This window comes from Misgurnus anguillicaudatus, chromosome 11 (assembly GCF_027580225.2).
Source record: "Misgurnus anguillicaudatus chromosome 11, ASM2758022v2, whole genome shotgun sequence".
Classification (NCBI taxonomy): Eukaryota; Metazoa; Chordata; class Actinopteri; order Cypriniformes; family Cobitidae; genus Misgurnus; species Misgurnus anguillicaudatus.
In genome coordinates this window covers 18,364,228-18,388,436 of record NC_073347.2, presented here as the reverse complement: position 1 = coordinate 18,388,436, position 24,209 = coordinate 18,364,228, and the positions used below count along the sequence as shown (strand labels likewise).

At 38.8% G+C, this 24,209-nt stretch overlaps 2 protein-coding genes across 5 annotated transcripts in view; both read right to left on the bottom strand.

Annotated features, from left to right (window-relative positions):
- Positions 1-2,949: 2,949 nt before the first annotated feature.
- On the bottom strand, positions 2,950-9,848 carry LOC129416845 (arylsulfatase I). The gene is made up of 3 exons (XM_055171267.2): positions 6,729-9,848; positions 6,072-6,404; positions 2,950-6,001 (listed from the first exon to the last, which is right to left on the bottom strand). Exons 1-3 carry the CDS (start codon positions 7,037-7,039, stop codon positions 4,906-4,908), a joined length of 1,740 nt encoding a protein of 579 aa, XP_055027242.2. The 5' UTR covers positions 7,040-9,848; the 3' UTR covers positions 2,950-4,905.
- A 3,965-nt stretch (positions 9,849-13,813) lies between these two features.
- The window catches only part of ndst2a (N-deacetylase/N-sulfotransferase (heparan glucosaminyl) 2a), a 154,708-nt gene continuing 144,312 nt past the window's right edge, over positions 13,814-24,209 (bottom strand). For all 4 annotated transcript variants that reach the window (XM_055169368.2, XM_055169371.2, XM_055169369.2 and 1 more), the window contains 8 exons: positions 23,707-23,889; positions 23,422-23,518; positions 20,393-20,516; positions 19,504-19,678; positions 19,076-19,246; positions 16,383-16,492; positions 16,188-16,290; positions 13,814-14,847 (listed from right to left, as the gene is read on the bottom strand). In XM_055169368.2, the coding sequence (XP_055025343.2) occupies positions 14,722-14,847; positions 16,188-16,290; positions 16,383-16,492; positions 19,076-19,246; positions 19,504-19,678; positions 20,393-20,516; positions 23,422-23,518; positions 23,707-23,889 (1,089 nt within the window). In that variant the 3' untranslated portion in view covers positions 13,814-14,721. The remainder of the gene's footprint in view (positions 14,848-16,187; positions 16,291-16,382; positions 16,493-19,075; positions 19,247-19,503; positions 19,679-20,392; positions 20,517-23,421; positions 23,519-23,706; positions 23,890-24,209) is intronic.

Genomic DNA, 24,209 nt, shown 5'->3' with positions numbered 1-24,209 from the left:
GTGTATGAGAATGTGTCCGTGCATGCTGAGAAAAGCCACATTTTGATATACCCAGTCTTCTGCAGAAGCTCAGCAGCAGGGGGAGGCTTGTCAGGGGTGGATGGCAAGATGCCAAACAGCATCACTTTTACAGGAAAATCTAGAGCTATTGGTATTTTACAAACATTATTACCAGCATAATGTACTGAGGTAAGGTGATGGGGGCTGTGAAGGGTACTGGATTCATTTGAATTACAAAGAATAATCTATAGATAGCACTTAATACAGATACCGTTATATCAGACCTATTTGTTTGGCGAAAATTTTGTGTTTGTTACAGTATAAAACGTTTGTTCATATACAGTAAACATTTATTTAAAACCACACTTCAAATGCAATGAGCTATGCAGGAGCAGTGTTACCTTTGCAGTGATGATTGTCACCACGTTTGTGATTGTTTGAATTTCTTTGTAAAATAGTATGATCTTTTCACTGGGATTATTTCATCTGTTTTCCCATTAGCCATAACACTGCCCTCCAAAATCACAGTTTCCAGAGAAATCCCCTGACCCTGATATGTGCCCAGAGCTGTGACAGAAACAGGTGAGAATTTTCAAGACACAGGTTATAGTAATATCTCTCTGATGGTAGTTGCATGCATTATATCCCAAAAAATAGCTTACAGCATCTTTAAGAGATGCCAAACTCAGCATGTGTTCAGGATGACTCACATACAGTTGAGTGAGTCACTCAGATTGCTCTCTCTCTCTCTCTCTCTCTCTTTCTCTCTCTCTTTCTTTGGGCCAGCCCATTGTGCATTCAGCCGAAGTCCTTACAAAGTGGTTTGATGCTGTATTGAATTGTTTCAAAGTAAATCATAAACAGGAGGAGGAAGTGCTGCAATAGTGAAATTTTTGACACCTGCTCCAAGAACACAATAACTAGAGTTGATGTTTCAAACATTTTAACAATTCATCCCTGATTATTCTTTAATAAAAAGAGGAAATGGCCTCGGTATTATGATGTGCTAGTGCCAAGGAAGGTCACACTAAATACTGGGTGCATCCTTTAAAGGCCATATTTGAAGGCCAATGACGCCACTGGGTCGCGACGAAGGCTGTCCCAATTTGAAGGCTCCTTCACATACAGCCCCAAAATGCAGCCTTCGTTTCCATAGATGGATCCTTCATGTCCTCAGCTTTCCCAAGAGTCAATGCGTGTCTGTGACGTCTGGGTATTTTAAATAACTAGTTAAAAGTGTATATTTAGCAAATTTAGGGTCCTTGTCGCTGGTAATTTAAATGATGTTTTAATGATGTGAAGTAATATAATTGCTGCAATAGTGTGCATGATGCATTTTACTTTTGTACATTTCTAAGGTTGTTTCATTTTATATATTGTTGGGTAGTTTAATCTACATCAACGCATCATATTCTCTAAAATAAAATAAAAAAAATTGGCTTCATTTTTGACAATGCGCGGAGGGCTTGAAAAGCAAGCGACGCAACTCTTTCTGCAGGCTAGGCCGTCTCATTTCAGTTTGAGTCATACTCTCAACTTTGGCCTCCAAATCACATAACAAAAAGTTTTTTGACCAACACAAGATCTAAATATCAAAAAATGGCTGCATACAAACTTAGAATATGAATGGAAAACTGTGATTTACACTAAATGTATTATTGTTATTTTAAAATACAAGTTCTAGAGACATTATAATCGGTTTCCTATACATGACCCTGGACCACAAAACCATCATAAGGGTAAATTCTATGAAATTTGAATATTTGGCCAAGAAACTTTTTGAATATCTGGAGGTGCAAAACTCCAAAAATTGAGAAAATCACATTTAAAGGCGGGGTGCATGATCTCTGAAAGCCAATGTTGATTTTTGAAATCACACCCCTACCTCAATAGAATCTGGACCTTTTTTGATAGACCCACCCCACACATACGCAACCCAGGTGTCAACTATGTCGGTTAGTAGACACGCCCCTTACTGCTGATTGGCTACAAGTGTGTTTTTGTACTTGTTTTTCAAAGATCATGCACCCCGCCTTTAAATTTGTCAAAAAGACGACATATTACTAATGATAAATAATTTTTTGTACACAATATCTTCATGGAACATAATTTTTGCTCAATATCCTAATGACTTTTGGCATAAAAACTTTTGACCTATACAATGTATTGTTGGTTTTTGCTACAAATGTACCTGTGCTACTTAGGTTTTGTGGTCCAGGGTCACATACTTGATGCTGAAGTCAAATGTTGCCTAATGTGACCGCAGTACAAGACTTTAAAGAGCAGCCGATCAATGCAGACTAGAGTTATTCAGCAATAACAACACAAAGACAAGCACAGGCAGATCAGTCAGTTTAAAACATGGTTTAATCAATCTTAACAAGAACACTCTTGACATAAAAAAGATAACAATCATTCTTTCTGAGAAATTACTGTTTATATTATCTTGACTATTATAGTTTGGCTATTATCTTTTTCTAGATTCATGTTGCTTTTTTACAATTGTTTCTTACAGTAGGGTTTAAAGGAAAACACCACCATTTTTCTATATTTTACTATGTTCTTACCTCAACTTAGACAAATTAACATACCTATCTTTTTATTCAATGTATTGCGTACACTTAATCCTTGTACAGCGTGTGAATGTGTCAGCATCTACCCTAACCCAATTCATTCCAGGGATGAATTTAGAAGCCACCAAACACTTCCATGTTTTATTTTGTGCCACCATACTTACTCGTGTAACTACTCATGTCTTTAGGAAAACATGGAAGTGTTTGGTGGCTTCTAATTTATTCCTGTTTGGATCCTGAGGAATGAATGTGGCTAGGCTAAATGCTAACACATTCACGACGCACTGTACAAAGATTAAGTGCCCGCATTTAAAAAAAAAAAAAGATGTATTCATTCATCTAAGTTGAGGTAAGAACACAGCAAAATGGTGAAAAACTGTAGTGTTCTCCTTTAAAATCTCCATGTGTAAACTGCTTTTAGTTTGGCTCACCCTCTTGCAGTTGCTATTATCATTTTATGGTTTTGACTGTACGACAGTATCTTCCAGGAGAAGTGTGTTACTGCCAAAACATCAGAACTGTTTCAGAAATTCCCTTTGGATTCTGTAAAATATTAGAGTATCTGAGGAACCCAGCCACATTTACATAAACACTTATAATTACAGAGTATGAGCATTTAGATGAGAGGTAAAATAAAAGTTAAGCAATAAGCAATACAAAATAATATGCATGGCACAGAAATAAGTCCTGAATACAGAGCACATATCATCACTCCTCATGATCATCCACCTCCTCGTTTAGTCTTCTTCGAATAAAGGAACTCAGCTTTGCTCTGATTATTTTTTGCTTTTACATGCGCTAACCTGATCTACACAGAAATCAAGAGAAAGAAGGAACAGGTGGAGGAGAAAGTGCATTAACAATGAGAAAGCGTGAGTGTTGTTCTGGCTAAGGTGGGCTACATCAGAGAAGATTTGGATGGTGCAGAAGCTTAAAAGCAAGAGGTAGGAGAATAAGAGAGGTGTGAGGAGGAGTGTAGGCAGAGGAAGAAGAGACTGAGAAGACTAGAATGTGAACTAGAGGGTGGATAAGAAAACGCTGAGCAAGTGTAGGATAATATAAGTGCACTAATATTTCCTATCAAATCAGTGGCACTACTCAAATCAGTTTGTGTGGTTAAATAACTGGATCATCTAATAAAGACACAGTAATCTCCATTAAGTGCTTGTGGAGTCACGTGTAATGAAATCTAAACTGCTCCTGTCTAGATCACATTAACAGAATATGTTATGAACTCCACTGCATCCGGATGTCTCTATGCTGATTCTGGCACTGTCAGAAAATGGGATCACTGGGTAGTACCCTAAAAATGTCCTAATATGTTCATGTTATATGTCTGGGTACTAATATTCACCCGCAATATGCACTAATATGACAGCCTTTGTACCATTCTTCTGAAAGTGTGATAAGTGACACCTACACATATAAAATACATTAATGGCCCCATCCCAAGTGGGTGATTCTTGTGAAATTAGACTTATGAGGTGTTTTGATAAAAGAAGTAAATGCAAAGTAAGAGTATTAAAATAAGAAGCATGCAGTTACAAACATCTCTTTATGTACTATTTTGCACATGATTTCAAATTACATTATACAAAACAATTTTGTTGTTTTTTCCACATTTAAGGGGAACATTTTCATTACCGCAATGTGTCCATGACTGGATTTTGGTTCTTTGACATGGAAATATTTATAATTAAAAAATCTAAAATATAAAAAGCATGTTATACTATAAACATTTACAGTAAAGAAACCTGTGGTATTTGGGGATCATTGGTAAATGTAGAGATAATAATAAGGAATATAAAAATTTTCTCATCCTCCGCAACAATTTTCAATCATTGTTTAAGCCCTCAAGGAACTAACATTTAAAAAAAATGTTGGAAGGGACATAATTGACTGTGACACTCCAGATGGCTACCAGGTAAGCAGTTTTAATTTTTTCTCTCCAGATAAAAGTTGATATTTTGTTTGTCATAGTACCTAGACAACTTGTCAGTTCTCATTACCGAAACATGAGTTTGTAAATGCATATATCTAATGTAATATCATGTTTCGGTAATGATAATATTTTATAATGATAATCTAAAAAATTTAAATAATTCTATAGGATTTTTTTAATCCTCTAAAAATAATGGTTACAGTAAGTCCTATATCTTATGTGTGCAAAAAAAATTGACTTCCATGGCTTTTTAAAAAAATCTGATGATGGACACCTTTTAAGTCTGGATTTTGTGAGAATCATCACCCAAATGCTGCCCTAAGGCGATGTGGTCACATCCACACTACTATATAGTCAGGTCTAACAGTAGTATGAACCAGCATTTTGCAACTACAAAAATAAAGCAGCCCTTTGCATACGGCTACGGACCTTTTTGAACAGAGCTCTAAGTTTACACATTCTGCAGGAACTCCTGTGTCTGCCCTTTCTGCTGACACCATCCGAATCCTCATCATCCCCATGATCTCCTGGATCTTCGTCACCAAGCCAGGGAGTCCACACCCCTCCGTGAAGTTGCGGGTCAGCCATCGGATCGTCGGGGGGATTGCGCGGTGGCACAGCCGTCTGGTTGTACTCTGCAAGTCTGGTCAGCAGCATCTTGACCACCTCAGGCCGCACTTCAGCCAAATCGGCCCTCTCGAAAGGATCAGCTGTGATGTTAAAAAGCCAGACGGACTTCCCCCGCAGGTCTCGTCTCTTTTCCATACCCTGCCACTCGTGAGGACCTCCTGGCATTGTTTGTGGAGTGAACCAGTCCCCGTCACCTACATTACCCGTCAGAAGTTTCCAGTCACCGGCTCGAAGGGCTGCCCGCACTCCTGTATCCCAAATCCCGAAACCATTGAGAGTTAGTAGCCTGAGGTCAGACTCTCCATGCCTGCGTGACACCGGGTCAATGTTAAACAGGATTTCGCTTCGTGGACCGGGCAGGTCGCCACTTATGGCTCCCCAAACATCATGGCCATCCAAGTGGCTGGAATCAGGCTCAGGAAGCCCTGCAAGAGACAGCAGGGTTGGGTACCAATCGGAGACGTGAATCAAAGCCTGACTCACCCGTCTTTTCTTTTTCAGAAGTGGGCTGTGCACGAAACCGACTGCTCTGACTCCACCTTCCCAGTAGGAGCCTTTGCCTCCACGCAGGGGCCAATTACAGCCCCCTGAGAGAGGCTGGCCCCCGTTGTCTGAGGAGTAGATGAGCACCGTGTTGTCATAGTAGCCTTGTTCCCGCAGCTCACTGACAATCTCCCCCACAGATTCATCTACGGCGCTCACCATAGCAGCGTAGTGGCGCCTGGGTCTATTGCCAAGGTGTTGATAGTGCCTGAGAAGATGGGCGGGAGCCTGCAGAGGTGTGTGCACAGCCTGGAGGGCCACATAGAGAAAGAGAGGCTTCCGTCGATTATGACTTTTCAGTATCTGCTTCACCCTACAAGAATTGTTACAAAGTTTATACGAAACTTACATCATGGAATAGTATTTGTTTTGCTATCTCTCACCTCTCTGTATAAAGCCTCGTTGAGTAATTCCCACTCAGTTCCCAGGCAGGCCGGTCTCCGTCATGCAGGTCGAACCCACAAGCCTCTGCGCCGTCACAGCTCTGGAAGTTGAAATGGTCACCGCTGCCCGTCAGTGAGCCAAGAAAGCTTCGAAACCCACGGCTGGTTGGCAAGCACTCGGGTCGGCAGAAACCCAGGTGCCATTTCCCTACCATGTGGGTGCTGTAACCAGCCTGCCATAGCCGCTCGGGGAGGGTCGGTACATGGAGGGGCAGGCACAGGGGCTGACGTGCACGAATGATCGAGTGTTGAAGTCCAGTATGAATCTGATACCTGAAGTAATAGACAGTAGTAGGTGAAGCATGGATGTTGTGTACCCATTTATTGCTAGGTTTAAAGGGTTCACCCAAAAATGAATCAATTTCTTACCTTTATGTTGTAAGATGAGCAAGCAATTATGTTGTAAGTCTCATAATCTAATAAGATTTCACTTTAACATGGTCAGTATTAAAGATATCAAGGTTATTTTCCACAGAACGTCAGGTAGGATTATTTTACGTATAAAACAGTAAATCACAAAATAGATTATAGGCAGGGTCACATATATTCAATCATTTTAAGAGACATTATAACCATTTTATCCATTTATGCTCTTACCGTCCAGTCATAAGCTGGCTACGTGATGGGGAACAGATGGGCTGAACATAGTAGTTTTCCAGCCTCACCCCCTCACCGGCCAGCTGATCCAACACAGGCGTATGGATCTCTGAGCCATGGTACCCCACGTCATTATAGCCTTGGTCATCTACCATCACAAAAACAATATGTGGAGGATGTTTTCCCTTGCTGAAAACCTTTCCTGAAGATAAACCCGCTGTAGATATTAGTAGTCCATGTAGTAAGCAGAAGCAGTAACCAAACACAAACACATCCATATTGCGAGTGCCAATCAACCAGGTTGCTTTCATGGCCCTTTTAGTGCCTCTTTATGTTGTAAATGGGGATTTTTGCAAAGCTAAACCAAAAGAAAAATCCAGTCTATAATAGACCATTGAATGTCTTTTATATGAATGTAAATGTAGTCGCTCTTCTGCAGCTCTTTTCTGTGTTCTAGGTTTAGATGTATGTCTGAGTAACTGTTCAGGAGCAGACACTGCTGTTTTCCAACAGCAACATGTTACATTCCTCCAGCACACACACACACCGACAACTACAAGATCAGGATTATAGGACATTAATAATACATTTGTGCACATTACAAAAATATAGATTTTATTTTTAATGCCGAGATTATTTTTAGGCCAAAACTGAATACCGTAATTCCAAACTAACTTGTAGCATTATTTTTTTAATACTGCTGTACACATGATTCATGTGTCTCCATAAGAGAAAACACCTATCGGTCATTAAGTGTATTACACTGGATTCCCTCACTTCTTTTTAACCCTCGGTCAGGTCAGACATATCCTGTGGACGATATTAATACAAACCAAAAAAGCACCAGTGAAGATGAAGATGTGTTGAACCTCAGAAGTTCTTTTATTGATCCTTTAATTACCTCAGAACCACAGAAAGGCGTTTACATCATCACAAGTTCCCAGAACACTGTCTGTGGAGGCCGACTTTCCTGTATCAGACTATAAGTGATGCTCACCGACTACCACTAAATACTGATAGAGATCCGCAGAATACAAAGAAAATGCAATTATCACATCAACAGTACAGAACCTCTGTTCTGTTCTGTTAAGTATTAAAAATTGGGACACTTAAATTTTCATATTTGGATGCATTTACAGTATTAGTCGTCAAGCTTTTCTGTGCCAAAAGAAACCTCACTCTCTATCTGAATCCTTAAATGGACAAATCCTTTTAAAAAGGTCTTAAAGAGCACATACTGTCCGATTCACATTTTAAATTTCCTTTGTGGTGTAAGTGTGTATTAGTACATGTTAACGATATGCAAAAGGTAAGGTACAAACCCCATAGTAAACGATGACGCAAGATATCGTCTCCAACGTAAATCTCTTTTCTTGGACTACAACAAACACACGGATTGTAGTCAACAGTTTAATCTCTGGGATATGTGATGTAGACAAGACAGACATTATCAAAATTTCTCCCACTTCGGACTTATGCTGCGTTTTACACCAGCCGTGGTAGAGGCATCAAGCGCCAGTGATTTCAATGTTAAGTCAATGTGAAGATGCGTTGATGCTCGTCTGGAGGTCTCGCGGCGCGGATGAGGCGTTTGGCGCGGGAGATGCAATTCCGCCTCATTCGCGTGTCTAGTTTGCGCAAATGGCGCGAATTGAGCATGTGGCGCTTTTTGTGCATTTTGCGTTTGACGCCCGAGTTTGGCGGATTTTCGCACCGCTTTAACCAATCAGGGGCCTGCTTGCTGCTGTGGCGGTATTGATATTGTAGCAGTCACCCGGAGCAATACGGTGTTCTTATTTCTATACAAGTTCTTATTTCTATAGAAACAGAAATAAAAAGGACCTCGCTTGGAAGAGTGTCAGTGAGGACATTGGGCGACCTGGTAAGTTGTAATACACATTTCACTTTTGAGTCACGTGACGTTTATCGACTCGCGTCGTTTATTTCACCCCTATAGTAAGGTGACTAAATACAAACCGGTAACTCTCTCGATAAATGCACAATCAACATCAGCCATCCGGCCAACAGACAACCGCATAGCACTTGCCCCTCCCACAAGAAACGGATTTTGCCTCTGACGCTCGTCAAATGCTTGCTTTTGCAAATGCATTCAAACTGTTCAAGTGGCAAACTAGGCGCGGTAGATGCAATTTTGATGCCTGAAACGCTGTTGGTGTAAACTCAGCATAAGTAAGCAATCTAATCTTTAAAACATGGTAAGGAGCGTCACGTTTCCGGGTGACGTCAGAGGTATTCAGGCCAATCACAACGTACAGATTAGCTGGCCAATCAGGGACACAGCGCCTTTCAAATCCGCACGTTTCAGGAAAAAAGTGAAATCTGAAGCTACAAAAATGTACAGTATGTGGAAAATAATGTGTTTTTAACCATAAACCACGCAAGCACATTGTATTATGCCAACTACACAAAATAACGTTTTTAGCAATGAAATAGGTGCTCTTTAATATGTAGCATTTAGGTACAGTTATGTGTACATTTGGTTCCAGTATGTCCCTCTGAGGTACTAATATGCACTCTTTGGTACCAAAATTTACTTCTGAGGTACTATTATAAACTCTTTGGGGCGTTTTCACGGACAGGGTTTAGATTAATCCAGGACTATCGTATTTATATTAGGACCTTTAAAGGTGCAGTGTGTAGATTTTAGTGACATCTAGTGGTGAGATCGAGATTTGCAACGGCTCAGTCCACAGCTCACCCCTCCCTTTCAAAACACACAGAGAAGCTTCAATAGGACATGTCATCGTCTGAGAGAAAAATGCTCTGTAAAACATTTTGTCCATTTAAGGCTACTGTAGAAACATGGCGGTGCAAAATGGCAATTTCCATGTAAGGGGACCCCTGGTGTATATAGATAGAAACGGCTCATTCTAAGGTAATAAAGACATAAAAGTAAACTGTGTAAGGTCTTTATACACCACTGAAAATATAGTTATGTATATTATATTGCAATTTTTATCAAGAGATCCTCCTAAAATGTACACACTGTACCTTTAGGAAGCTTTAACAAACATACATCACACACACAAAAAAAAAACACTACAGGTGTGCATCTTGAGACAAAACAATGGTCACTGATATATGTTAAAATTAGTTTTTTTAAATATGGCAGCTCAACATGCATTTTAGTCTGGGACTAGAATAAGCCCTGTCCGGGAAACCGCCCCTTAAGGTGCAAATTTTTTTTTGTAAGGGTACCGCCCCAGTGAGAGCAAGGACTTTTTCTGACAGTGTACAAGAGATTTACTAAATAAACAGTTCGGTTCAGACCGAAAAAATTAGACACCTTGTTATAAACAAACAATTCTTGGACCTTAAAACGTGGTCCAAGTTTCCAAACACTGAAGAGGTTATGCATTCATCCAGATGATGTCAACAAGTTTCAGCAGTGAAGATAAAGCTACCATTGCAGATTAGTTCCTATACACTGTCTTTTTGCGCTGGAAAGGATGTTTTTTAAAGTTATTGTATATAATAAAATGTTGAATTATTATTTCAAAAGATCAAGTAAAAGTCAATTTCGCATTTCAAAAAGTTATGTGTGCCTCAAAATTCAATAGCAACCGTATAAGTGCACACCAAAAATAACCGACCTGGCGTGTAGAATAAACGTGTCATGTTGCGAAACCCACCAATTCAATAAATTGACAGTGAAGCTGGTAGCATTGACCTGTTAAGGCCTCTGCATTATAACAAAAGCAGAGCCACTGACAACACTGACTAAACATCATAAATCATTACTGACATTTACAAACATTTCCAGCTACAGCAGAAACACCTTCATGTGATGACAATAGGACATAACTGTAGATTACTGCTATAATTATACAGACCAAGATGGCAAGGATTGTAAATTTAAAACAACAACACACAAGCGTTCACTTGCTCTCTATCATTTGAGAGCAGAGGTGCAGCAGCGCACACATCCGGTTTGCAAGAGGACCTCTGAGGGGCTATCGACCCGTCAGGTTTGCTCTGCCAGCTTGCTCCCCCATGTAGCCGAGAGAAAATCAATGCCACAAAATGAGTTGATTTCCTACATTAGGCCAAAACAGACGATGGTCTCACCTAAGTGGGAAATTTCACAGCCATTTCGGAGCAGGGAGAGAAAATGGAAGGCTAGAGTGGAAAAACAAGGGCAGATGGAAAATGAAGCAGAGATGCTAAGAGATAAAAAATGTTTGAAATGACCAGTGTTGCCTGTTTACTGTATACCGGGCTATTAATTGTGATCTGGGTTGTAGGAAAGTGCAAATAACTCTAATAGATAAGAGTAACACAAAACAGAGCTGAACTGAATTCAGTACGTTGATATGTGATGTTTAACCCACATCCATGGTGACCACAGCAGAAAAGCCCTCGGTGTGGCTAGTTTACACTGAGAAACTAAACAGATGTTGAGTAATTATTTTTTTAGAATTCAAAGCAATAACAAGTCAAATTAAAAATATTAAAAAAGCAGCATGACAAGTTTTTTTTTTAAATGGCTACTTGTACAAAAAGTAGTAAACATTTGTGACCCCATCTGTGAAATCCAGGCTCTCATAATTTAATTATGAGATAAGGAGCATCAAAGTTTGATTTTGACCATTGACTTTAATCTTTGACATGACCTTTTCAGTCAATATTAAAGATATCAAGGTTGTATTTTCACTGAATGTTCTTTACATTATGAAGGATGATTTTGAGACACACAAGCCGGGTCACATTTACATCGTCTTGACTGTGACAGCAGTCACAAAGCCTTTTCTGTAAGTTACTTTTGACAGCACTACTTCAACTAAATATGAATGATACACAAATGTAAAGTGTAAACTCTTGTGTGGCCATTGCCCCACTGACCAGCCTACTGTACAAAGCTTTGTAGGCTGTGTGTTAATAACAAATAAAGTGTTTCAGGTTTACTGTGCCTACATTGAGTGAGAGCGCACTAAGGCCATCACCAAAATCACGTCTATAGCTCCACTATGTGGAGAGAAAAGGAATAACAGGACAATGTTACTATAGTATTTGTGTAGCTGCCAAAAATCCAGTTATACTAACCTGCATTCAAAACAGAAAATTTATATAAAATTGTTTTATTTACAACAAACTGCTTGATGTTTTTGTGTTTGGGTCAGACTTTCTTAAACCAACGTAAAGTTTCACAGAGAGCTCATAATGCAGCAGTGTGATCTATGGTGAGAAAAAAGTGGTTCGGTTAGGTGGCAAATAACACAAGAAGTTACAGCGATCTGAGTTTGAGATACTGTTTGTGAACGCACTAATGGGCAAAATATGTGTTATGCATGAATTTTTTATTATTTTTCATCTGCATCAGCAAATATTTCACTTTTAAATGTGGCGCCATAGTCAATGCTTTGGCAGAGCTGAAGACCTTGTAGTCATTGAATTCTGTATATTCAGCTATTTCCTGTCTACTTAAACTGGAACCGACTAAAATCTCCAAAATCAAGTCAATCAGTAATAAAATGTGACATCAAGCACATCATAAACTTTTTAAAGGCATAGTTAAATAAATACAAAAGGCCGTCATCATTTACTCACCCTTATGTTGTGCTTAACCTGTATGAGTTTATGTATTTGTTTAAACACAACAGAAGATATTTGAATAAATGATGGTAAGCACACACACTGTAAAAAGTGTTTCTGTGTCTCAGTAGATTCAGCATAAATAAAATGAGTAAACGGTGTTAAAATCTTTGAATTCTTATTTATTTTAATCAAAATATGAGTTAAAATAACATAATAATTTGAATAATTTGAGTAATTCTAAATGAACACACCACTGAGTAAATTTAACTTCATGTTATCATGTATAATGCACTTAAATTTGTAAGAAGGTAATTAACTTAATCATTTTGTGTTGAAACAAATTGTTCAGAAGACTGTTGCTTGTAAGTATGTTGCTCTTTAAACCTGCCCAAACTAAACTGAGTGGGTGCATTGATTGAATAAACGTTACGTGCCCTCATCTCACGGAATAAAAGAACAACAACAAACCATAAATAATATAATAATAAAATTAATTAATAAATCAGAAGACATTAACTAGTATTTTTTTATTTAAAAGTTACCTAATTTAATTAAGTCTGTGTATAATATGCTGATATTTTTGACATTGGTTGTACTTAATTTATTAGCTTTTTCTTAAAATGCTACTTTTTTGCATTCATTGAAATACATAATTAAGTTAAATATCAGTTAGTTCAATAAACTTACAAAAATTAGTTGGAAAATGTTGCCTTAATTTTATTGAGTTAGATCTAAGTAACAGTTTTTACAGTGTTGACATTACCCATTGACTTCCATAGTGGGAAAAACAAATACTATGGAAGTCAATAGGAACCATCAACTGTGTGCTTACCATCGTTTATTAAAATAATAAAAAATCAAATTGCACTTTTCAGACTTGAAAATCAGCTGATGCCTTTATAAATATAGCTATCGTCTCTAATATCCTACTGTATATATGAACAGTTCGGTTCCAAAACGCAATAAATCCATTTAGATTTCATAAGATCACCTGGGGACAATGTTTTAGTATGACAGAAGCGTGATGCTGTCATGTGAGAACAAGCAGCCGACATTTTTCCGTCGCCCGAGTGGCTTATGTTTCTTCCCTGTCACAGAAAACCACCACAGGCTTATCAATGCCATCAAAGTATTATTTAGTTTTTGTTTTTTTGTTGATCACGAAGTACAAAGTAGATGAGGAAAACTAGGATTCCTTGTATATTCAACGCGCCGCCATTGTTGTTTACAGTGCGTGGAATGGTGCGCTGTGATTTGTTGAGCGGATTTATTGGATTCTGCAGAGAAGGAGGACTGGTGTTTTTCGCATTTTGGGGAAAAGGGAGAAAAGATGACAGAATAACACGGGGGATATCGGATTTTGCATAAAATTAAGAATTTACTTTTTAATACTGACCTGGTACAATACTGATTTTTGTGGTAACTAATAAAAAAAAGGCGTTTATCGTGTTTTGGAACCAAACTCTTCATATATATACCCATTTCAAAATGCTTGCCATTAAATAAATCCACACAATGCGAGTCACACAAACATTCCCAACCTCTCTAAAAGTTTATTAGAGATAATACAGCGTTGAGAGAGTTTTTAAAATACATTTTTTACAAAAAACCGACAGCAGCTTCTCATTGTATAGGACAGACGACAAATCGAATCACAGCCCTTCTCCTCCCCCCTTCACAGCTTATTACATACAACACATCTGCAACAGCGTCCACATAAACTTTCACACGCCTGTGTGTGTAGTGTACAGGAAAGTGCATGTATAGGATAAATACAAGGGATATAACCTGATAAGACACTTGATTATACTGGGAGACAGGACATATACGGATAACTCCCTTAATTGCATATACTCACCGTTTGGTTTCTGATCCAGCTTTGTGCGTTTGCTTGTGTGTGTGTGTGTGTGTGTGTGTGTGTGGAGAAGAGAAGGGCTAGAGATTTGTGGTCCTCTTGATGTCTTACTCAAACAGAGCTCTGTCTGTACACGAACGCTGATGTCTATTCAAGTCACAATCCCACCCACCCGGACCCAAAATATACAATGCTTTGAAATGTACAATGTTTTACAATCACTCCTCAGAAGAGTTGAGCAAGGCTAGACTGTGTGTGTTGTATAAGCGTGAATCGAACGCACTTCAGTCGCTGTTAAAATCATGCTCGTTCTGGTCCCTGGCGAGGGACCACACTTCCCACTATTCCCATTTCTTCATGTCAGAATGGGCACAGGTGAGCACTTTGGCAGGACAGACACTTTGCCATGTTTGCGGTCCTCCTGAACCTGTCAGTCATAATCACAGTCCATCACCGCTTATATATTTCTCAACAGAAATGTGCACAGGGCCTTATTATTATAAGTCTCTCTCCCTGGATCCTCTGTAGTGAGCGGACACTGTTTTGTTGGGGTTGTGATACTGGAGATTCAGGTGAAGTCTCTCAGCTCCAGCTGGTGTTCTGGAGCTCCTCTCTGAGCCAGGCGGGTAAAGCCTGACCTAGTCGATTCAACAGCTGCGACAGCTCAAGGTTATGCTCTCGATAGTACTCGGTCAGGAAGGCACGTGTCTAAAAAAATGCAAAACAGTGTTTAAGGATAAACCAGAGCTATGTGAACAGCACTTATATAATGCAAATTTGAGTTAATATATGATAGACTTTATAAAATAAATAAAACACCTAAAGAATTAGTCAATTTTCTTAAAAAAAAATCCAGATAATTTACTTACCACAATGTCATCCAAAATGTTGATGTCTTTCTTTGTTCAGTCGAGAAGAAACTATGATTTTTGAGGAAAAGGATATTTCTCATTTTAATAGACTTTAATGGACCCTAACACTTAACACTTAACTCAACACTTAACAGATTTTTAAACAGAGTTTTCAAAGACTCTAAACGATCCCAAACGAGGCATAAGGGTCTTATCTAGCGAAACGATTGTCATTTTGACAAGAAAAATAAAAAATGTGCACTTTTAAACCACAACCTCTCATCTATCTCCGGTCCTGTGATGCGCCAGCGTGACCTCACGCAAATGTCATCACGTCAAGAGGTCACGGATGACGAATGCGAAACTACGCCCCAGTGTTTACAAGTGTAGAGAAAGAGGACCATTCCGACGTTGTTGTATGTCGATTGATACTAATTAATGTCTTTGTGTCAGTTTATTGTTTACAATGGTCCGCAAATATGTGTTTTATATATGTAACGGCTCTTCACACAGCCGGAGGAAGAAAAGAAATTGTGGTTTATAAGTGCATATTTTTTATTTTTCTTGTCAAAAATGAAAATCGTTTCGCTAAATAAGACCCTTATGCCTTGTTTGGGATCGTTTAGAGTCCTTTGAAACTCCATTAAAACATAATTTCTTCTCGACTGAACAAAGAAAGACAACATTTGGGATGACATGGTGGTGAGTAAATTATCTGGACTTTTTTTAAGAAAATGGACTAATCCTTTAAGGCTGTGCGACATGATCACAGTTGAGAAGAATGCAGGCACTCCACTGTGTGTTGCCAAACAGCGCCAATTAGTGGCATTAATATGCAAGTGCTCCTTTAGCTCAGTTGGCTTTTGATTAAAGCGTCTACCAAATTAAAATAAATGCAATTAAAATCACGCAGCTTCTTGTACCTTACTGCTAAATTAAATATTTTGGTTACAACTACTTTAGGCACAGTTACAAAAATTAAACAAACCATAATGTCCTGAAATGATTTTAAGTGTGGCACTTATTCATCAGCAAAATAAAATTGAGATGTATAAAGAAGTCAAATTTCCTTTTAAGCCCATCAATTTTAACTGTAGGTAAATCACATGCCTGTAAAGCAGAGCGCTTGCCACTGGCATCAGTCAGAGCACAGAAGCTGTTAACTTGAATGAAAGTGGAGATGAGATTGTTGCTCACCTCAGGGGCCATTTCTGGATATTTCCTGCCTTTACTCTTCCCTAGACACTTAGGACGGCCAACTTCCGACCTCTGACACCAGAAACCTTTACCCTCATCAAAACTGCAACACACACATAAATTTAACATACTCACTACTCACATAAGAGACTGTATATTAATAGAGTCAGATGGTAAATAAACAGTGGGACTTACACAAGGGCTTGGGTGTAGTTAAAGATTGGTGTGATCCCGAGAAACCGCTGGATGCCGTCCATTACCAAGGCTGGGTTAGATCGGAGCAGAGTGCCATCTACGATATGAAGCTGAGGTGGGGTGTATAAAATATAGCATTTAGAAAATGAGCGTTTTATATAAAAAATTTACATAAGCAGCAAACAGTTAACAATTGTAGAATATATACATTTATAACACAGTGCTGTTGAATGCTTTATTCTGATTGGTGGGTAAATATTCCACAGGTATTCATTATTTTTCTATAAATGCACACCTGACCTGTCAAATGTCTGTGGTAACCATAGTATATGTGGAATAATTGACTGTGGTCCTTTGAAAATCATGCACACCCAATTTGTACAAAATGACTCTTCCCAAAACAAACTATTTTAACAAAAAACAATAACGCCCCTAACCCCATCACTTACCCCAATACCACAAGGGTCGTATGAATTAATACGACATAGCCACCTCATAAAATGCATACAGATTGCCATGTTCAGACCACTCAAAGATAGAAATACGAATAAAATATTTCAAGGCTTTCCACAACTGTGGGAACCCTTCATGTAAAGGAAGGCTTAAAAAACCCATTCACACAGCACTTTGATCCCAGAAAATTTCCGTAAAATTGCCCTTTTTAAAAGAGTGAACACAAACACATCCCGTAAAATATTCTGGGATCACTTACATAAAGGGGGCCTAATAACATTGCCATAACATTTACGGAAAGCGTTGTGTGTGAACAAGGACAGAAACAACGCAGTAAGGGGTGTGCCTTAGTGAGAACATGCAACAAGAAGTTATTGTTCAGCTCTTTAACTCTTTCCTGCCAGTGTTTTTTTTAAAGTTGCCAGCCAACACCACCATTTTTTATGACTAAAGTTTAATGCCTTCCAGAAAATGATTTTCTTTAAATGTATAAACATACAATATATCAAAACAAAAGAACAGACCCTCTGCTTTCAAAAAAAGAAACTCTTCATCCTATCTTCGTTTGTTCTCTTTTATCACCTGTCAAATATGGGTAAGTTTCTTCAAAAATACAAAATTTTGAGCAAAAAGCTGAGATAATTGCATTTTTGTAAAGGACTTTTGCTAGATATCAGATTGATGATCAAACATACACAGAGTTTTAACGGTTTTGGGCTTTAGTGGATGCTTCAGTGTTTTATAAGTTGGGTAATAGTGCAACCTGGTGAATAATAGCGGAAATATGGATTGCCAAAAAAACTTGTCAATGGCGGGGAAAGAGTTAAAATGAGGTATTTTCTGGACTGGAAACAGGACTGAAGTTTCAGGAGACAAAGGGACCTTGTCGCTATAGCTCTCTTCACACAGACACTCCAGAAAGTATACGGGAAATGTATCCTGGATTTTTCCGGGATCTTTTGATTTTTTGTTTATTCACACTGCCAATGACTTGCCGGCATCTGCAAGGTCGCGGAAAGACACGTTGAAAGTCCTTCTACGCAGTGTCTGAAGTTTGCATATTATTTATTATTTCTCTCTCCAGAAACACATGCATTTTTGTTTATGATAAGACTATAAAAGGAGTGCGTGACGTGCCGTTCTATGCTGGTGAATGATCTCAGCTTCAGAGTGGATATTTGTATAGGGAATAGGAGCTATACGAGCTATATATTCTGTGCTAGACTAGATTATTGGGAAAAGGGGCATAAGACTATGTCTTCCTCATGCTTCTATTCAGCATTGCAAGTTATTATTTTGTTGTGTATGTGATTATTTTGTGTTTGTAACAATATCATGGCTGAATACAAGAACTTGATTGATTGATTGATTGATATCTGACGAGCTCCCTGATCTCTGCTTTGATACAGTTTGTGACATTTCTCGTTGTGAATGTTGATATGCATGTAAATCTCTCGTTTTAAAGAGCTGAACCATAACTTTTGCCATTACTGCATTGTTTCGGCTTCTTGTTAACACAGAGGGTTTTCCGTGTATCTTACTAGGTCCTCTTTCCGGCAACGATCTCAGAAGATTTACGGGATGTGTTTGCGTTCACACAGAAGCTTGGCTGTCAATTTTACGGGTATTTTCTGGGACCAAAGGTCTGTGTGAATGGGGTTTATGTGCGCTAAAGCTGAGATCATTCAGCAGGATGCACATGGTTTCTCAAAAGAGAAATCATGGATAATAAGCAAAGTTCAGGTGCTGCAGAGAACAAAACCTACGAAGTGTAAGACTTTAAACACGTCACGTATCTTTGCGGGATCTTTACAGCATGTGTGTGAACGCACACACAGATTCCGGAAAATCACTAGCAGTGTGAATGAACCAAAATAAAACGATAATGTTTTCCGTAATGTCTGTGTGAAAAGGGCTAAAGAGACATTTAACAGGTCTCAAATAAGTGCTTTTACTTTAAGCTAAAAGTATTGTTCCGTTTTTATGCAAACGCAAGGGTCCATACTTTTCGTCATCAGAATAGTATGCGTGTTCTATACACACATTCTGGATTTTGTAACCATGCGTACTATGTACACGTATTCTTACATGTGTGTACAGGAGAATGTAGTATGTAGCCCGACATCTGTGTACATGTACTAGTCAAATAAACTATGCTTTGCTAGGCTGTGTGTTCAACAGTTAGTTCAGGTACACGTAAAGAAAGAGACATAAGGGAAGAAAGAAAATCACTGTAGTACCTGTCTGGGCTGGTAGTGCAGGAGCCATTGCTCAAGATGTGTAGCGTAAGTTCCCGGTTTAAGACTGCGATTCTGTAGCATCAACAGCTCTTTAGATGCAGAGGGACCTGCTGTCACCACCTCATGAAAGGTGTGGTTAATGGCAGTTGGGTCCTGGTGCGCTCGCTGATGCTGCAAGACACAAAAACCATGTAACCATCCATAAGATATTATTTCTGAACTCAAATACATCAGAGAAAAGTGCAGGCATCAGTAAGATAAATGCTGCCTAAACAAGATAAATAGCATACTTCACATGGCTATATCTGATCAAATATCTAAAGCATTTATGTATTTGAAAGAAGCTTTTATATGAAGTGACTTTATATAACAAAAAAGCAGACCACGCAGATGTCAGTTGAAAAAAAAAGAAAGCTCTTGTGGAGTACCTGATACCAGGAGTAAGCTCTGTCAGCTGGGTTTATAAGCAGTGCTATGATCTTGGCTCGGGGCAGTAAGGCTGCAGCCCTCTTTGGAGCCACCTCTGTGTCAAAGTAGTTGGCACTTTTCTCAAACATGAAGTCTGTGCTGACGTTTGAGGGAAAAGGGAAGAAGTCCATGTACCTGAAGGAGACAAAATAGCATTTTCTTAATAAACCCAGGAGTGGATTATAGGGGTGTAACGATTCATCGTGCAAATGCACGTTTTCTCAATGAATGAATTTGAATGAATTACGGTGAAAACCCGGCACATCCGAACACCAGGGGGCGCTCTCATGCAGAAACTCCCTTTGTGCCACACAAGAAGTAGCATTACAAACGCTATTCCAGGAAATGTCTACACAGGAATATTTATACGCTGTTCTTCAAATTGTTTCAGGTATTTTCATGATAATAAAGAATATTTTGAATGATTTTGTTTAACGAGTGTTGCTTTTATAAATGCACGTTATAAACAACTCCGACTCATAATGATTTTAGATTGATAAGGACTTCCTACTGACCAAATGCCGTAATACAGGCACAAGCTGTGCATTAAACAAAGAATCGCAGCCTTGCGATTCAGAATCGATTTCAGACAGGCATTTTTAATGAGGACCGCGATTGAATCGCGATTGAATCGTTACATCCCTAGTGGATTAAGTCTTCCACTAAATCACACTGTAGACAGTCTCTCACTATTAAAATCAAATTAATTTTTTTTTTTTTTAATTTGATTAAGAAAAGTTTGACTGTATAATAAAGTGATTTTGAGGTAATGCTAAAAAATTTAAGAGGAGGAAAAAAATCACAGTAACTGGGTGATAAAACAGAAGTTTGGTGTAAAAGTTGCATTACCAGTCAATGCCATTGTGGTAGTTAGGCCCATTAAAAAACTGGACCTCCTCAAAAGTAACAGGGCTGGGGAAGTTGCTGGTGATGGCAGGGTGAAGGGTGAGAAATGAGTGCAAAGCTGTGGTACCTGCGGACAGAAAAAAACATTTGAAATGTCTTGGACCGAGATACTTTACATTTACCATGCTTTTTTTAATAAGACCCTGTCTGTGAAATCCAGGCTGAAGTCTGGAAGAGCATCAAAGGTTAATTTCAATCATTGATTTCAATCTTTAACATGAATATTAACTCAGTCAATATTAAAGATATCAAGGTCATATTTTCACAGAATGTTCTTTACAGTCACCTAAAGGATTATTAGGAACACCATACTAATACTGTGTTTGACCCCCTTTCACCTTCAGAACTGCTTTAATTCTACATGGCATTGATTCAACAAGGTGCTGAAAGCATTTTTTAGAAATGTTGGTCCATATTGATAGGATAGCATCTTGCAGTTGATTGAGATTTGTGGGATGCACATCCAGGGCACCAAGCTCCCATTCCACCACATCCCAAAGATGCTCTATTGGGTTGAGATCTGGTGACTGTGGGGGCCATTTTAGTACAGTGAACTCATTATCATGTTCAAGAAACCAATTTGAAATGATTCGAGCTTTGTGACATGGTGCATTATCCTGCTGGAACTAGCCATCAGAGGATGGGCACATGGTGGTAATAAAGGGATGGACATGGTCAGAAACAATGCTCAGGTAGGGCGTGGCATTTAAATGATTCCCAATTGGCACTAAGGGGCCTAAAGTGTGCCAAGAAAACATCTCCCACACCATTACACCACCACCACCAGCCTGCACAGTGTAACAAGGCATGATGGATCCATGTTCTTATTATGTTTACGCCAAATTCTGACTCTACCATCTGAATGTCTCAACAGAAATCGAGACTCATCAGACCAGGCAACATTTTTACATTCTTCAACTGTCTAATTTTGGTGAGCCCGTGCAAATTGTAGCCTCTTTTTCCTATTTGTAGTGGAGATGAGTGGTACCCGGTGGGGTGTTCTGCTGTTGTAGCCCATCCGCCTCAAGGTTGTGCGTGTTGTGGCTTCACAAATGCTTTGCTGCATACCTCGGTTTGTAACGAGTGGTTATTTCAGTCAAAGTTGCTCTTCTATCAGCTTGAATCATGCGGCCAATTCTCCTTTGACCTCTAGCATCAACAAGGCCACATTTTCGCCCACAGGACTGCCACATACTGGATGTTTTCCATTTTCACACCATTCTTTGTAAACCCTAGAAATGGTTGTGCGTGAAAATTCCAGTAACTGAGCAGATTGTGAAATACTCAGACCGGCCCGTCTGGCACCAACAACCATGCCACGCTCTAAATTGCTTAAATCACATTTATTTCCCATTCTGACATTCAGTTTGGAGTTCAGAAGATTGTCTTGACCAGGACCACGCCCCTAAATGCATTGAAGCAACTGCCATGTGATTGGTTGATTAGATCAGTGGTTTTCAAACTGGGGGCCGGGGCCCCCTGGGGGGCCGCGAGATGGTGCCAGGTAGGGCTGTCACTTTTGTGAAAAAATCATTTTCGATTTTTAATATATAAGTGTTCATTGAATCGATTGTAAAATCGATTTTCCATGTCTAAAAAAGATGTTTCCATTTAACGCCAAATAACAGACAAATGTAAAGAGAGCGCCTGAAACGCACAAGTCAGCAATATTTCTTATTCATTGTCATTAAGTTTCGTGCAGAATAAAAAACAGCAACAGTAGTGCAACATTCTCTAAAAAAATATGCAGAGTGGATGCCATAAATGAAAAACATTACTGCATGTTCAACCGGCTGCTTTTATGATTTAGGCAATTCAAAAATTATTTTAAATAATGATTCGATCCATTTCAAACAACTGTTCAAAAATGAAACTTTAAATAGACTTACTTGAAGTTGAGAACATGCTGTGCATTTTTTTTATTAAACGTAACCGACACTTAGGCGGCACTAGGCAGGCATAATGAAATGCGTAAAAAGACTAGGGCCATTACAAATTATTGGTCAGGAAAACAAGTCGATCAACATTTTAGGGGTCAAGAGCAGAGCGCTTTTCATTCACTATATGTCCATCTGTTGAGAAGACGCACTCCGACCGCACTGATGTCCCAGGGAAACTCGGGTACTTCGTTGCCAGCTGCGTATTTCGTACTGCCAATCTTCCATCTCAAAAGCGGGTCGCTGTCAGCTCGCAAGGGTGGCTCCTTGTCATAACTCATCATCTCCTGTAAGGTCACAATTTCGACGTTGTCTCGTGTTGCACAGGTTTATTGACGTTGTCCTCCATTTTCTTTGCAAAACACTAGATGCAGCGATTGAAAGCGTGAAACTATAGGTGCGTAAAATTGCTGGGTATTTTCTGTCTAGCTTTCGCACACCTACTGCACTTTCGGAATTCTTTATTTTCTTTTTCTGCTTGTTTGTGAGTTTTGTTACATCTATATTTTAACTGTTTAATTCTTTTAAAATTAATAGCGTACATATTTGGTTAAAATCGATTGCCTATTTTCGTTTTCGAAACGTTTTTTGGTTGGTCCGATCGATTGTGCAATCGATTTTCGAACGAAAAGTGACAGCCCTAGTGCCAGGGGGGCCCCAGTTTTATGACATTTTATGAAATACATTAATTTAATAGGAATTCTGTGTAATTAAACCTAAAAAAAATAAGGCTACTAACCAAAAGCACTACTTTTTTTGTATAATTTAATGTTTTTTTTATTAAAATGTTGAGTTTTAGAACAGTTTTTGTCACAAAATTTCTTTGGGGGGCCGCGAAGGTACACAAGGGGGGCCGCACGCTGAAAAAGTTTGGGAACCACTGGATTAGATAATTGCATCAATAAGAAATTGAATAGGTGTTCCTAATAATCCTTTAGGTGAGTGTACATAGGATGATGTTATGTAGTAAATCACCATAAATAACTTTAGCTGGACTATGCCACATTCACATATAAGACTCTGAACAGATCTTACCTGTCTTCTGTGGGCCAATGACCAGAAATTTGGGCAGCCTATCACAAGTCTTTTCTTTGGACCAGATGTCTTTATGTCTCTTGTCATGACAGGGGTTCTGATTAGAAGATAAAGAGAGATTATAAATGTTTTCTTGTACCATTCTCTATTGTCTGTATACCACAATAATAATGCAAAACTGTATAATAAAGTACAGATATACTTAAATTCTCTTTTTTTTACAAGACTCTGACAATATACATACACTTTCTAAATGTATAAAAGTGATTCAAATTTTTCCTTTACCTGCCATAGAGGGTCCATCTCCTCTGGAAAAATCTGGAAGTATTTCTCTGCTAGTTCCATAGGGGGCAGTGTTTGTAGCCGCAGGTTGGTCCAGCACTGCACAAACTTCACCAGAGACTCGAAGGTGTAAAGGCCAAGACGATCATTTCCATAGTTAGACAGATGTGTCATAAAAATGCTGATCTGTGGGAGAGAACAGTGTTATTTACTGGTAATTGTATATAACTTTTTTAAGATGTCAAATAAATATTTGGTGTCCCCAAAGTATGTATGTGAAGTTTTAGCTTAAAATACCATACAGATAATTTATTGTAGCATGTTAAAATTGCTACTTTGTAAAAATGTTCTGTTTTTGGGTGTCCCCTTTAAATGCAAATGAGCTGATTTCTGTACTAAATGGCAGTGCCATGGTTGGAAAGTTCAGATTAAGGGGCGGTATTATCCCCTTCAGACATCACAAGGGGAGCCAAATTTCAATGACATATTTTTTCACATGCTTGCAG